The sequence below is a fragment of the Ipomoea nil genome, unplaced genomic scaffold (assembly GCF_001879475.1).
Source record: "Ipomoea nil cultivar Tokyo-kokei standard unplaced genomic scaffold, Asagao_1.1 scaffold1043, whole genome shotgun sequence".
Classification (NCBI taxonomy): domain Eukaryota; kingdom Viridiplantae; phylum Streptophyta; class Magnoliopsida; order Solanales; family Convolvulaceae; genus Ipomoea; species Ipomoea nil.
Window position 1 is genome coordinate 4725340 of NW_017617471.1, and position 15487 is coordinate 4740826.

General features: G+C 32.8%; 1 protein-coding gene across 1 annotated transcript; it reads left to right on the forward strand.

Moving 5' to 3' along the window:
- Positions 1–311: 311 nt before the first annotated feature.
- LOC109182373 (probable serine/threonine-protein kinase WNK5) lies at positions 312–5308 on the forward strand. The gene is made up of 7 exons (XM_019332542.1): positions 312–563; positions 2207–2472; positions 2570–2790; positions 3231–3388; positions 3487–3799; positions 4128–4460; positions 4570–5308. Exons 1-7 carry the CDS (start codon positions 471–473, stop codon positions 4956–4958), a joined length of 1773 nt encoding a protein of 590 aa, XP_019188087.1. The 5' UTR covers positions 312–470; the 3' UTR covers positions 4959–5308.
- Positions 5309–15487: the final 10179 nt, after the last annotated feature.

A 15487-nucleotide genomic window follows, 5' to 3' on the forward strand; every position in this document is an offset into this window, starting at 1 on the left:
CACTTCATTCATCTCTGCAAATCACAACTCATAAAGAATATTCTTCAGATTTTATTGCTTCTCTTTCTTCCCCACTCCTTGCTTCTATAGATACATATATCTCCTGCCCACACACATATATATACACACACACACGCACAACGTTGTTGAAGTCAGATGAATCCTTCTGGTACAGTCTACGACGAGTTTTCGCGTGGAGTTATAGGGATGGGCTGGATCATGCTTAGGATCGATTACTCGAGGCTCTTCTGGCTTTTGTTTGGTGTTTTTTCATACGAGAATCACGAGGGGAAACCTCGGATTTTTTAGCACCCTCTTTCGTAATATTAGCTTTCAAAAACTAGGAAATTAAAAACATACATACATATATACACAACTAGTAGTAGTGCAATATAATAACCAAGCTTTTTGAGGAATTAAGGTTTATATATATACACACACTTTGATAGTGTTGTGTGTGTTTCATCACCATGCACAAAACCGGCCGTCTAAATGATATCCTCGGCGGCGGAGCCACCAAGTTGGAATATGTGGAGATGGATCCATCGGAACGCTATGGACGTGTAAGTTTTTAATTTGCTCTATTATTACTTATTAGTACTAACTATCATGATTTTTTTTTTAAATCATTAATAATTTATATGTTTTCTAGTCTAGGTTGAAATTTGTCATGGATTATATTAGTAGCATGCATGTATTTAAGAATTTAATGCCTTTTCATGTGAGGAGGAGCCAAATTTGCCTTTTAAGAGATGGGTCAAAATTATAAAGAATCTATATATTTTTTTTTTGTTTTGTTTGTTTGTTAAAAAAAAAAAAAAAAAAAAAAAAAAAACCTTTGAGGGTTGGGATTGAATTCAACACGTCTTATTACCTAAAGTTCTTTTGCTTTTGAGGTAATATATATAGTTTTCAATACACCATAAAGTTCGTTGATGATTAAATTTGTGACTTCATATTCGGAAGAACCATATTAGACAACACTCCTCAAAAAATCACTTTCTTTTCGAAACTCCCTGATTGGGCATAAACTATAACATTTATATTTGTAGGTATTTATTAATCTGCAACTAGTATTTTGTTATTTTCTTGTAGTGTAAGAAGCACTTTCATATTCAAAATGCATATATTATATGTAGTATTATTTAGTGATTTATAAATTTAATTTTAAGCCCGTCTTTTTTAATTTAAAGTTGTTAATCAGAAACTCGTGGCCACCTCTATCTTTCTTTTATAGTGCTTGTTATCATTGTAGATACTAGATAATATAATATTAATATTAAAGTTATAAACCAATATAGTTTGATCTCAAGATTTTGGACTATTTTAAGAGATAATATGTCCTTAGGCTGAGCACACCAAATCTATATTTTAACACGTGTGGATAGGGGCACCAATTTGCTGCGTTGACTTAAATTAGGAGGCGTGGTAGAACTGTTGAATTGGCACCCGGACACCATATATGCATGTATTTTGTTGAGGTTTGCTGAACTCCAAGAGTTGACTTTTTAAAATTGAATTTGTTAAATTGATAAATATTATGAAGAAATAGTATTAATAACTAAAAAAAAAAACAAGTTTTCCATTATTGGCGAATTGAAACTGATTTTCCTGGATGGCACTACAACTTGTCGACTTATTATGGCCTTAGCTGTTCCTTGCATTATTCACAGTTTTTGTCAAACATTGAAGTATTGGCCCCACACCTCGATGATACAAAAAATATAGACCCCATTTGGTAAAATAGTTAGTCAATTTTGACTTATTTGATGACTATTAGCTATTTGTTTTGGTTAAACAATCAATATTAGTATTTGATTAATTTATTAGCTATTTGATTTGGTTAAACAATCAATATTAATATTTGATTAATTAATTTTTTGTAATAATTTATTGCTCCAAAATGCTAAAATTCAAAAAGCGGCTAACAATTAATTTATCAAACACTTTTCTACAATCAGCTAATGTTATCAACTAGTCAAATGAAACTCAATAACCCAATAAGCTATCAGCCATTTACCAAACACGCAATAGAGTAGTTAAATGGATTTTTGAGTTTAGATTCTCTAATGTAATCTATTACTCAAGTTGGTCAAAGAGTTAGTTTGATAATTATAAGTTTGAAGCTTGATTTTTATTGGGAGTGAACTAGTGATCTTATTAGTTAGAGTCGGTTAATTATGGATGGTGCGATGGTTGAATGCAGTTCAGGGACATCCTGGGTAAAGGAGCAATAAAGACAGTTTACAGAGCATTTGATGAAGTCCTAGGAATGGAGGTTGCCTGGAACCAGATCAAGCTGAACAATGTTTTCCGGTCGCCGGAAGAGCTGCAGAGGCTATACTCCGAAGTCCTCCTCCTCAAGGACCTTGATCACAGCTCCATAATGCGATTCCATGCATCCTGGATCGACACCGATCGCCGGACTTTCAACTTCATCACCGAGTTGTTCACTTCCGGCACGCTCAGAGAGTAATAAATAATTCATTCATATATGGATCTTCCATCTCGAATCACGCTTTCGGAGATAATAAGGTTATAATCGTGGGTTGGGTTGTCTTTGAAACAGGTACAGGCAGAGGTACACGACAGTGAACATTCGAGCAATCAAGAACTGGGTGCGCCAAATCCTTGAAGGTCTTGCGTATTTGCACAGCCATGATCCCCCAGTAATCCACCGCGATCTCAAGTGTGATAACATTTTTGTGAATGGGCATCTCGGCCAAGTCAAGATCGGCGATTTGGGCTTAGCAGCCATGCTCCGTGGATCCCATGCCCATAGTGTCATAGGTAAAAGTCTAAATTGACAGTTTGATTGTACATTATTTTCGTTATTACCAAAGTACACATTATTTTCAGTTATTATTGGAGGGGGTGCATTCCGATTTGAGTGAGGAGAAAAACTAGTAGTTACTATTGGAGAGGTGCATTTTGTAAATTAAAACTTGTGAATCTAACCAGCAAATGACTACTTTGTGACTCTAACCGGTAAAAGATAAGTTAAATCTGTTGCCTCCCGCTGACTAATTTAAATCGAGAAAGCTAATAGGCAGCCTAACCTGCAAAGAACGGGCTCAAATTAAGAAAGCTAATAGGCACCCTAGCCAGTAAAAAACTAGTTAAACCAATTGAACTTGTAACTTTATGATTAGTTGATTACAAAGTTAACAACTTGACTAACTTGACTGGAGTTGACCTATAAAATAGTATTAATGATGTTGTTTTGGTAGGTACACCTGAATTCATGGCACCGGAGTTGTACGAGGAGGAGTACGATGAGCTGGTTGACATATACTCCTTTGGCATGTGTGTATTGGAGATGCTCACTTCTGAATATCCATACAGCGAGTGCACCAATCCGGCTCAAATATACAAGAAAGTCACATCTGTAAGCTCATGCATGCATGCATGCTAGCAAGCTACCTTCATCCTTAAAAAGTTCTGGTAAATTAACGTTAACATATACGCATTAATTGTTTGTCACAGGGAAAGCTCCCTGCTGCATTTTATCGGATTGACAATGCTGAGGCTCAAAGATTCGTGGGAAGATGCTTGGAGCCTGCTTCCAAACGCCCATCCGCTCACGAGTTGCTGCTGGATCCATTTCTTGCTGCTGATGAAGAAGAAGATGAATCTGCGAAACTCCCATCCCAGAAATTGATTCCCAATGGAAAATTGCTTGAAGTTGAACCATGTTTTGTTGACCAACAAGCTAAAAGCTCAGATATGACCATCACTGGGACATTGAATCCTGAAGATGATACCATCTTCCTCAGAGTACAAATCTCTGATAAGGATGGTACATACTGCTCCACCTTCCTTTATTTTTTGAGTGACCAGAGAAACCTGCAACCCAGAGGGTAAAGTTCACCTTCTAACCCAAACCAGAAACCCACAGCTACTCAATAGTGTCACTGGGTAAACTTTGTCTTGTGACCTTATCTGGAACCCCAGCTATCGGAGGGGTGTTTACCCAGTGACCCTAGCCAGTAAAGAATGATAAACCATGACTTTTGTTGAGAGTTGAGCTTAATGGCAACCTTTTAGTTACCAAGTGAACAATCTGATGTAGCCTAACCAACTTTCTAATATTAGCATTGATTTTTATGATTTGGTTGGCATTGCAGGGAAAGCTAGGAACATATTTTTCCCTTTTGATATCACTAGTGACACTGCAATGGAGGTGGCCACGGAAATGGTGAAGGAATTGGAGATAACAGATTGGATGCCTCTGGATATTGCAGAGATGATTGATGAGGAGATTTCTGCATTAGTCCCAACCTGGAGATCAACTCAATATCAGAAACAGCATAGCTTCAACTACATTGATGATGATGATGACGACAACAACGTAGGAATTAGCACTACTCGCCACCCCTTTTATTCCCTCTCCTCGCAGTCATCTTCCCAGGCCTCTCTCCCAGACCTCCTTGAAAAAATAAACCATGATTGGCTTCAAAGTACGTTCATTTTTCATTTAAATTCGGATAGTTTTAGTTCTATATGTTCATGTTCTGTGTTCTGTCTTAACTAAAAGTTAATCTAAGAATCAAATTTGACTTGTCCCAGATGATGATACGAGTTCGCGAAGCTCAATGAACTCGTACGACTGCTCGAACTTGTGTTGGGCTACCGAAAGCGAAGGTGATTTGAGCTCCATTGGGGGTAGGGAATCTTTGTTGATTCAAAAGACAAACACGGGTACGAGGTTGTGCCCAGAAACAAGCAGGAGCAATAAGAAGAAGGGTTGTTGTGGGTCGAATCATCAGCGGCCAAAGATGAGTAGAGTTCGGTCGATGGTGGATCTTCGTAGCCAACTGTTGCACCGGACACTGGTGGAGGAGGTTAATAAACGGCGGCTGTTCAAGACGGTTGGCGCCGTCGAGAATATTGGGTACCATGAACCGGCTGAATATTCCTGCAAGGGGAATCGTTCGTTTCAACCGTTTGGCCGATGAAGTTCTTTCTCACTTAGTGAAAAATCTTTGAAGTTCAGTGACATATTTAACGCTTAATAAGAGATTTCGGGTTCAAATCTTCTTGTAAAAAGGAGTTCTTCACCGCATCATAGCAAGTGAGTAAGTCCCCAGCAGCCTTACAAAATGGATTTTTTTTTTGGTGAGACCTGCGACGACTATTTAATCCTTCTGAATCTTGTTCCTCCTGCATCAGTGTGGAGAATTTCGCTCATCCCTTCGGGTGAGTCTTCTAAGACCTTAGTTCAATAATGCAGACTCTATAGTCTTCTTATGTACATTATAAGATTTGTACCAAAAACATGTACAATGCAGAATGTTGTGTCTTGTGATATAATGAATGTGCTTGATTATATTGTAACATTTTTCCACAAACCTTATGACCCTAGTCATTAATTAACCACACTGAGCAACTTGATTGAGTTGCCCAAAGCCTTTATTTTCCCCTCTTACCTTAACTTCCCAAAAAAATAATAATATTTATCCTCAATCGTTATGCCTTGGAACCGTGTCCACCTTGCAAGTTGGACATGATTCTTTGTTCATAATTATTGAATTATATGTTTATAATTATAAAACTATATATTCATAATTTTTTAACTTCATATTCATAATTATTCAACTCTATATTTACAATTATAGAACTCTATGTTTATAATTACTGAATTATATATTCATAATTATAAAGTTATATATTCATAATTTTTGAACTTCATATTGACAATTATTGAATCTCTATATTCATAATTACAGAACTATATGTTCATGATTATGTTCACAACTCTATGTTCATAATTATAGAACTATATGTTTATAATTTTTGAACTATATATTCATAATTATTAACAGTTTTGAAACCGTATCCATCATGCAAGTTGGACACGGTTCCGCATCATAATTTGCCATTTATCCTAAGCGAAAGGAAAAATTCATCTTGGATAGATAGCTCAATGAGAAATGTGGGTTGAGCCCAAACCGCAGATAAGGCCCAATCCACAATTTTAATTACTTTAAAGAGAGCAAATGTTAGAATTTTAATCATTCGTGTTCTGACTTCTGAGTACGTGCAATTCTTGGCATGTGGACTTCTATATTGAATTATTGATATGATATGAAATTTGAAGAAACAAATATTTATTTCATTTTTATAATTTAAAATTTTAATTCTTTTTTCCAACTAGTTAGTTTAAAACTCATGAGAGAATGTTTTGCACATTTAAGATCTTACCCAATACAAACTAGTTTAAAACTCACGAATCTTCGTAATGGTTGGGTTAATATGAAAATGTAATACTTATATTGAAAAACGTAATACCTAATACTTATATTGAAAAATGTAATACCTATAAGAAATAAAATATTTTTTAATTACTTATAAGGGAAAATGTAATATTTTTTATGAAAAAATGAAATACTTATAAATCAAAATGTAAAAAGTATTACATTTTTTCTCAAAATTCCCTTTCCCAAGTAACAAACACTTTAGTCTTGATTAGTATTATATTTTTTAATATAAGTATTATATTTTCATCTCGACTCGAACCGTCTTACGGATAAGAATTTGTGAGATGGTATAAGACAAGTTTTTGCCCATTTTAAATATATGCTTCCAAATTTATGTATATCTAGAAAAAAGAAAAACAATATTATTTTAACAGATGAGTGAGTAAAAAGTATTAAACTCTGACTTTCTACAATCTATAAATGGCAGGAAAATTTGGTTTCATAATTCTCTTTTGCCCTCAAGGCAGGGTTCAATTGTTGAGAAGCTGTATTTAAAATTTACTTTTCGTGATAGGGTAAGAGTTTGAATAATGTCGGAGACAATCTAAAAATTAGGTTCTTAGATATGGACTAGGATTGGGTTGAGCTTAATGTGCTAAGGATACCTGGGTTATGAAAAAAAAAAAAAAAAAAAAAAAAAAGGCAGGAAAAGCGACAAAAGGTTTTGATAATGATTGATTTCGAATCTTTGATGTTTGGCTGTGGTGAAAGGAATCCAGCTTTTAAGGTTAATGAAAGGTTAGTTTTAACCTAAACATCATGTCTTAATTATTTCCACTAATTAATGAAATTATGAGGATCACGTAACCCCTTTTCATGTCTCATTCATCCAATCGGAATATAATGCTTCTTTTGCTTATTACATACATGACTTAATTAGTTGGAAGAAACGTACACATGATGATTATTGATAAATAATCGTCTCAGCAATCTTCTCCTAATTGGTATTTTTAATTTTAATATAATCATAATGTCAATGATTAGCTGGTTGCTTTTTTATCGGAAGTAATGATTAATTAACAATTTTGAAAGAAAAAAAAAATGTTTAAAGTTCTAGTTTGAATGTTATACAAACTATAAATGTATTTGACTAAAAATATATGTTTATATAAGAATTTATTGAAAATGAACCCTCATCATTATATTATATAGAAATTGTTTAGAGGCTAAGTGGCTAAAGTTAAATGTGGATGGGTGTTGCAAAGTACGACTTACAAGGCTGGGGTAGAGGCCTTCACAGAGATTTGGAAGGTAATTGGGTTAAGTGTTTCACCTTCAACATTAATTGAAAGATGCTCGATTGAGGAAGCAGAGATATGCGCTTTTCTTAAAGTACTACGATTAGCACACAACCAAGGACTTGTCAGCTGGAAATCGAGAGTGATTCAGCCATAGTGGTGACTTGTGTTAAGGGCGTTGCCATTCTAATAGTCATGTTCAGAATGTGATTGAAGCATGTAGGCCATTCTAATATTCATGTTCAGAATGTGATTGAAGCATGTAGGCAGGAGCTTAAAAACTTTGATGAGTTTAAGTATATTTTTAGAGAACATAATAGAGAGGTAAATAGATTGATAAGCTCGCCCCTTCACCACCCATTGCTACAACTAACAACTTCAATATTCTGCCGGACCTAGATGGACTAAATATTTTTACTCTAGTACTCACAACAAGGTCAAATTCATACTTTCATTTTTTTTTATATATATCTTTGATTAGATTTAAACTCTACCGCCAACGACGGGTAGCAACTATCACTCATCTACATAGAGGCAACATTATATTGGGCACTACACTACCTAGCTAATCTATATTATAGCCATATATTATTCAATTCAATTATTTTTAGAAATTTACTAAGGTTGAATTGGGGGTGGTTGTAATGTTAGAATTGAATAAGCTAACATACTCAACAAGACAAGATACAAGGTATGGATCAAAATGTTCATATAAAACAACAAAACTATCGCAGAATCTCAGCAATATGTTGGGTTGGGAGGTGAGCTACCTACCTATCAAAACTAATTAATAAGCTTCAATTCATCTCCTTCTTGCAGTCTTTTCTTTCACACAATTAAAGGTGATATGATTTAATTTGGTTCGCCCGCCGACACTGATTCTCTATCAATTCTGCTTTCATTCCATAACTCACAACCTACCTAGCTAGACACAATTTGAGAAATTGGAAGCTAGTTAGCCCAATAATACACCACAATAATCAACAACTTAAATACTTATAGATTATATTTTGCTGTTTTACCAATGACGAAAATCTGTTGGTAATTAAATACTTACAGATTTCAGTAATTTACTTATGAATTTTTCTATTCAGAAATTTAAGTTTTTATATCGTGATAATTAAACATATTTGAACGGAAAAGAATTAAAAAGAAAGTGTATTACACGGTAAGTCCACAACACAAATATAAAAAATTAAAATATAATGAACAAAACACTAAAATACAAATATAATTCAAGTGAAACCAACCAACATGAAATATTAAAAAAATTGAACTCACGAAAAGGGAATGAAGGTTCCAACAATGAAGAAAAATTCGAGGATTGTATATTTTTATGTCGGGAAAAAGTTAAATAATTTGGTGAATAAAAGCAAAGAAAATATATACACACAACGACATAACAGACAAAATGAATGGACAAACATTTCATTAATTATACATACAAATGTGGCTACGTGGTCCATCACATTACATTTCTTCTTGAAACCACTATTGTCATTTCTTGCATTAAAGTCAATCGACAAAGTGATAGAATGATTTTTGTCATATTTCATTTATCATCAAAATATTAAAAAGGTTTCTCAAAATCTCTATAAAAAAGCGATATTTATTATTTTTAATATTAATATTATTTGACGAGATTTAGACAAATAAAATAAAGTATTGTCACATAATATTTAAAACTCTATTTCACGCATGGACAGACCAGACACATACAAACATGCGTATAATATATATAAGAGTCAGTAATGATAAAAACTAATACAAATAAAAATATACTCCGTATTAATATAATTAATTACAGTTATAATGTACATTACCTCACATATACATTGCACTTGCACATTCTTTTGGTTTTACACTCATTTTTCATTTTTTTTTCCTATTTTAGTTGTTACCAACATTAAATAACATTATTGTTATATGTGATAATTTATACATTATATTTATTTGCTTGTCCATTTACAGCTTTTTTAATTTTATATTTCTTCTTTCCTTTTTATTGATATGCTGATTAGTTTATTGTCTTTATCTGCTTTTTGTTTAATTTTATTATTTTTCATTAAACAATAACTTTGTCGCAGAATACACATTATATTGCTTGGATTTAATTTCTAGGGTGACTTCAATGAAAATTTGTAGAAACCTTTATGGCATGTTTGATTCGCGGAATAGGCTTGAAATGACATAGCATTCCTAGTAATAGGTATATTCCTTTGTTTGATAAAAGTTTCTATTCCCATAAACATTATTCCTGAGAATGACTCATTCCCCCTAAAGGAATAGCTATTATTTGAGCCCCTGGTATACATATTTCTAAGTCTTCAGAAATAACTTTTTTATTTTATTTTTTATTTTACCCTTCAAAATTCATCCCGTGAACCAACCGTATTGTTAAAAAATAATTTATAAGCTCTATAATAAATTTTACTAAACATAACCTAAAATGATCCAAAGTACGTGAAGCGCAGCTTGTGGTAAAAATTACACTTATCACGTGCACAGTTTCTCATATTACTATCCTTTCTCTGCAGTCTGCACGTTATATACGGAGTATTCAACTACCCAAAATTATACTCTTCAACTACCGAGGCTAATGTAATTTTTATTTATTTATTTATTTATTTTAATTTATTATTATTATATTTTTTTTAAAAAGGCTAACTTAACTTTTGAATACTCATGGGTGTGAATGAGATGATAAAGGTCTCTTAGTGATCATGGGTTTGTTCGGGCTTAACTCAATGATTTAATACACAATATTTGAGATTAGAGACCAATGTTCGAAACTAGCAGCGGTATTAAGGAGATTATGTGCAAAGTAGGTATATTTTTTGAATGTGCGCACCATCATTTGGCCATGTTTGCAGAGCCACTGACTTACCATGATCTACCTCCTCCCACATATTCTGTTGGGCCGGGACGTGAGGTTCTTAGGATTGGAAATTCAACCTTTTAGGAGAAGAAGAGATCACGGATCGGAGCCTAGCTTGGAAGTTGGAAGTGTAGTTAACCTAAAATTCATGAAGGGACACTTTGCCACCCTAGGTCTTACTCAACTATAGCTGAGGGCTGGGTATATGTGGTTAGGAAAAAGACAAACAAACAAACTTTTGAATTATTTATTTAAGTGAATAGGGTCAAATAGGCCCTCGAACTTTAGCTTAAAAGTAAATTAGGCCCCTAAAGTTTTTAAAGGTTCAATTATACCCATCAACAATTCATTTAGGTGCAATGAAGCCCAAAAACAAGTTAATGACCTGCTATCACAGGTCATTAGGGTTCAGGCCACCTTCCGGCGAATTTTTTGACAAAAAAAAGGTGACCAGCAACCGATCCAGATTTGTCGAAAATTTCGCCGGTCACTTCTTTTGTTGAAAATTTCGCCGGTCATTTTTTTTTTTTTTTTTGCCGAAAAATTCGCCGAAAGGTGGCTTGAACCCTAATGACCTGTGATAGCAGGTCATTAATTTGTTTTTGGTCTTCATTGCACTTAAATGAATTATTGATGGGTGTAATTGCACCTTTAAAAAGTTTAAGACCTTAATTGACTTTTAAATTAAAGTTCAAGAGCCTATTTGACCCTTTTCCTTTTATTTAATAGTATACATGACGTTTATGTATGCAAGTAAAATTATTACTACATATAGAGTTCACATTGAGAACCAACTCTAATTAAATAATAACTTGAATACCAAAAGTGTAAAAAGTACAATACTATTAATTGACGAACAAAAGTTCAAATTAACTCCTTCTCAGTTCTTCTCAATTAGTTTTTTTTTTTTCTTTTTTAAATCTTTTTTGATTTAATGTTCAATATGAAAAGTACAATACTATTAATTGACGAACAATATATTCATTCAATCAAATAATCAACAATGTTATTAAATACACCCAATGTGAAAATTAAATACACTTACCTGTTATAACTCAAAGAGTTAAGTCCAGCATCCTGCCAATTGATATTAAAGCTGGTCATGCATTCGAAAAATTTATGATTTAGTTGTTATTTACTCGGTAGCTTTTTTTTTTTTTTTTTTTTTTTTTTTTTTTTTTTTAAATCTCCGTAGGTAGTTTAATTTTGTTTGGGAGTTTAATTACTTTTTACTGTTATTTGTTTGGTATTCATGGTTAACTTTGGGCCTTTGGCTTTAGTCTTTTGGTTTGGTTTTTAAGATTTATCAACAAATATACTCTCTAATTTTGCCAATTACACTTTATGTTATTGAAAGTTGTATTCCGTGACACTTTAAAATTCAAATTATTTACAAATATGTCACCATAATTTTTTTTTTTTAATAATCTGTTAGATCTTTTTAGATGAACAACTCTAATTGTTCCCTAATTCTCTCTTTCAGAGTCTGCCCCTATATAATTCAAGCTAAAAACTTGTGTAAGACGTCTCCGCCGTCTCGGATCTTTGTCCGTAAAACATGTCAGATCAATATCAAATGTAATAATTATATTATAAATATAATACTAATAAGGAATAAAATGTTTATTATTTGTATGAGAAAGTGTAATAGTTTTACATTTTAATTTAAAAGTATTACAATTTTTTACTCAAAAGTATCATATTTTTCCAACAAACATTTTATTCCTAATTAGTATTACATTTTCATATTGATCCAATCCGACCTGACTCGTCTCACGGCTTTCACATGACCTATAATTAAATAATTAATAAACATGGAAAGTCGTTGGGATTGATCTTATATTGAGTAAGAAAAATTTGTGGCCCCCTTAAAAGATATTTTTTCAACTGTGGAAAATCTTGAGTGTCGGTAATAATGGCGTCCAGCACAACGTCAATTTTAGGGGGCAATTTAGGAGTATCAAAATGATAATGACTTTACCACTAATCTTTCCAATATCATTTTCAAGTATACCAAACTTGACGAATTCCAATTCAGCTGTTACACTAGACGTGCTCATCTTGCCCGGTTAACATATATACATTATTGGAGTTCCTTTTCGACCTGTGGCAAGAGAAACCCGCAACTCTAGAGTATGAACAGAGTAAATTTCGCTAAGATGTTCCTTTTAATTTTATGTCATATTTATTGTAATTTTTAATCATAGCTAAGTTAATACGAACTTATATAATATATAATATATACTCATTTAATTCAGTACTTGATAAAAGGGAAAGAAAAGTGCTATTCTCCCCTACTGAAGTCACTGCATTATATTCAGTTATTCACTACTTCATGTTGTATGAATTATTTAAAAAAAAAAAAAAAACTATTTGTTTTCACGGATTATATTGAGTCGTTCGACCTTGCAATGATGAGTTAATAAAGAATATATATAGTCCGCACAGAAAACTCAATTAGTTTTCAGCTGGTAGATTGTGAGCGAGGGCACATGATCGTGCATTGACAGTCACAGTTTAGAGTTATACCCAATGTGATGGCCTCCTTCTGAGCATCCTCACATCTAAGAGGCCGGTGATCACTGTGACTTATCCCTCCACCATCCTGTCAAACTGGAGTAGGGGAGCCTAGAAAAATGACGAACTCAAAAGAATTTTCTAATTAATAAAATTTTGAATGTCAAAATTCTCTCGTCCACATATATTGCCATTCAGTCCATAAAAATGTACACCTCTCCCTTAATGTGCTAGATTTGACAACTCTAGTCTCTTATTAACAATTCCCAAATTCTCACCCAAAAAAATCCCAAATGGTGTTAATGAGGTGCAATAATTGTGCAAATAATGGGTGCCATTCTCATTACCCTCTATCATGATTTTTCCCTCAAGGCTCAAGCTAAGTCACCAAGGAATGACCACAAATCCATCTACTACGTACCCTAACATTTTGATTTATTTTTGTTGTATTTAATCCGGATTTGTCTCTTACCCAAAATGAGGTGACAAAGAGAAATTCCCGTGCGGAAAATACTGTCATCAGCCCTAAGGACAAAGCTTTAAAGTTAGCTAAGACAGAACTGGCATGCATGCCCTTCTCTTTTCAGAACAAAAATAAATAAATAATAATAATGTTATCATGCATGATCATAACATCACACAAGTATTTGATGTTCATCATACATATCTGAATATCTGATATTGAAGACAGGCTCAAAATGCAAGGCAGTGTTGATTGGAGAAGTATCATTGTTGTGCGTATTGGATCAGGAAATAATGAGTGCATTGGAATAATAATATCATATGATATATGGGGGAATAACGTGAGGTGATGAGCTTCACGACATTAATATATGATGTTACAATATAATTGCCAATGTGTGTATAGAACTACAGATTACATTGGATATTGGATGTTACGAAAATAGAGCCGTCAAAACGGGTTTTATCTAAAGAAACATTCGCATATGATTCGTAATATATATATATCCAATGTAATCTATTGGTGAGAACACCTCCCCGGTAAAAAATGGGACGCATCCACACTTTTTATCTTGAGAAATCAGAGACTAGAATCTTATCATTACTATACTTTCAAGTTTGTAAGAATTATGAAATGAACCCCGCTTTTAAAAATTTTGAATAATTATAAAATTGACTACATATTTTTTACTAAAATTCTCAACCATTGATAAACTCTGATGGACAATTGAGATCAATCCTCACTTTTTACAAGAGGACCATGTTCTTTTAAATGAGTATACGTCTCATTTGAAGAGTAAAGACGCATCATAACTCCATAATGATAATAAGAAATTACTTTTATACTCCCTTTGTCCCATGTTAGTTGATTGTGTTTGACTTAAGTTATTTTTAATTCTATTTTTCATAATATTAAGTTTATTATTAGTATAAAAAATTTATTTATTTAGAAACTATATTAACAGTATTATTAAACGCACAAAAAATTTTAAATTTATAAATCATTAAAGAAATACTATAAAGAAATTAAGCAAAGAAAAAAGAGTTGTTTGACTAATGAATAGTAAACATGGTAGGTAAAATGAGACAGATAAATTAATATTTATCATTAATTTGATGTTGCCAAATTAAAATCTCTTAAATGAGTTCATACTCTATAGGTATTGATAATGTAACTCCAGTCAAGTTGGTGGGATGATTGGCTTAGTAAATTATAAAGTTTCAAGTTCATGTCTATGTAAGTAGTTTATTGACTTATTGCGTTTGAGTCTGCAGTCAGCTATATGCAACCTAAACTAGTTTACTTCATTAGAGTTCTTTGTCAGTTAGGTCACAATGCTTGTTTTAGGAAAGCGTAACTTTGAGTAGTGGTTGCCGAATTTTTTTTGTAAATCAATGATTTTTTTTTTTTTTTTTTTTGAAATAAATCAGTGGTATTGATAACAAAAATTTGAAACGGATAATATTTAGTCAGATTTGAGATGAATTCGAATAGTGTTAAACATCTGAGTACTATACCTATCTGCTGTCTACCCTACTTATAAATTAATTATAATAGGTTAACTATTTGGGGGTGTTTTCTTTTCTTTTCTCCGTATTTTGATAGATGTACCAAAAGATATTTATAACGAAAATATGGAATATTGTCTCCAAATTCACTATCACCGTACCTAGATTTTTTCTTTTGACATCTCAATAGTACAATATGTATTGTTTCGTCATATTTATTACGCATTTACATTTGTGTTTGATAAGTACACAATACTTTTTCTTGCCCTACCGAATAAGGCAAAATTTTGGCCTTCACATTTTAGCCTAACAAGATAGTAGATGAGTGTCCGCACAGATTTAACTCACTGGTTCGGTAGGTAATATTTTGAAGAAGAGGCCAATGTTCGGATCTCGACAACAGCAGTATAGGAATTTGGCCCTGTCATCGGTATTTGATCATATCTACTGAAGAAAAGGAAAAAAATGAACTACCAAATTATGGTAACTTAGTTGTCCAAACTATCAAAATTCAATCATGTGTTCTTACTCATATTTACTTGCTCATATGGCTATATGTGCAGGACACAATTACAACTTTTCCTTCTGTATAATTACACAATAGTTATTAGTTAATGTACAAT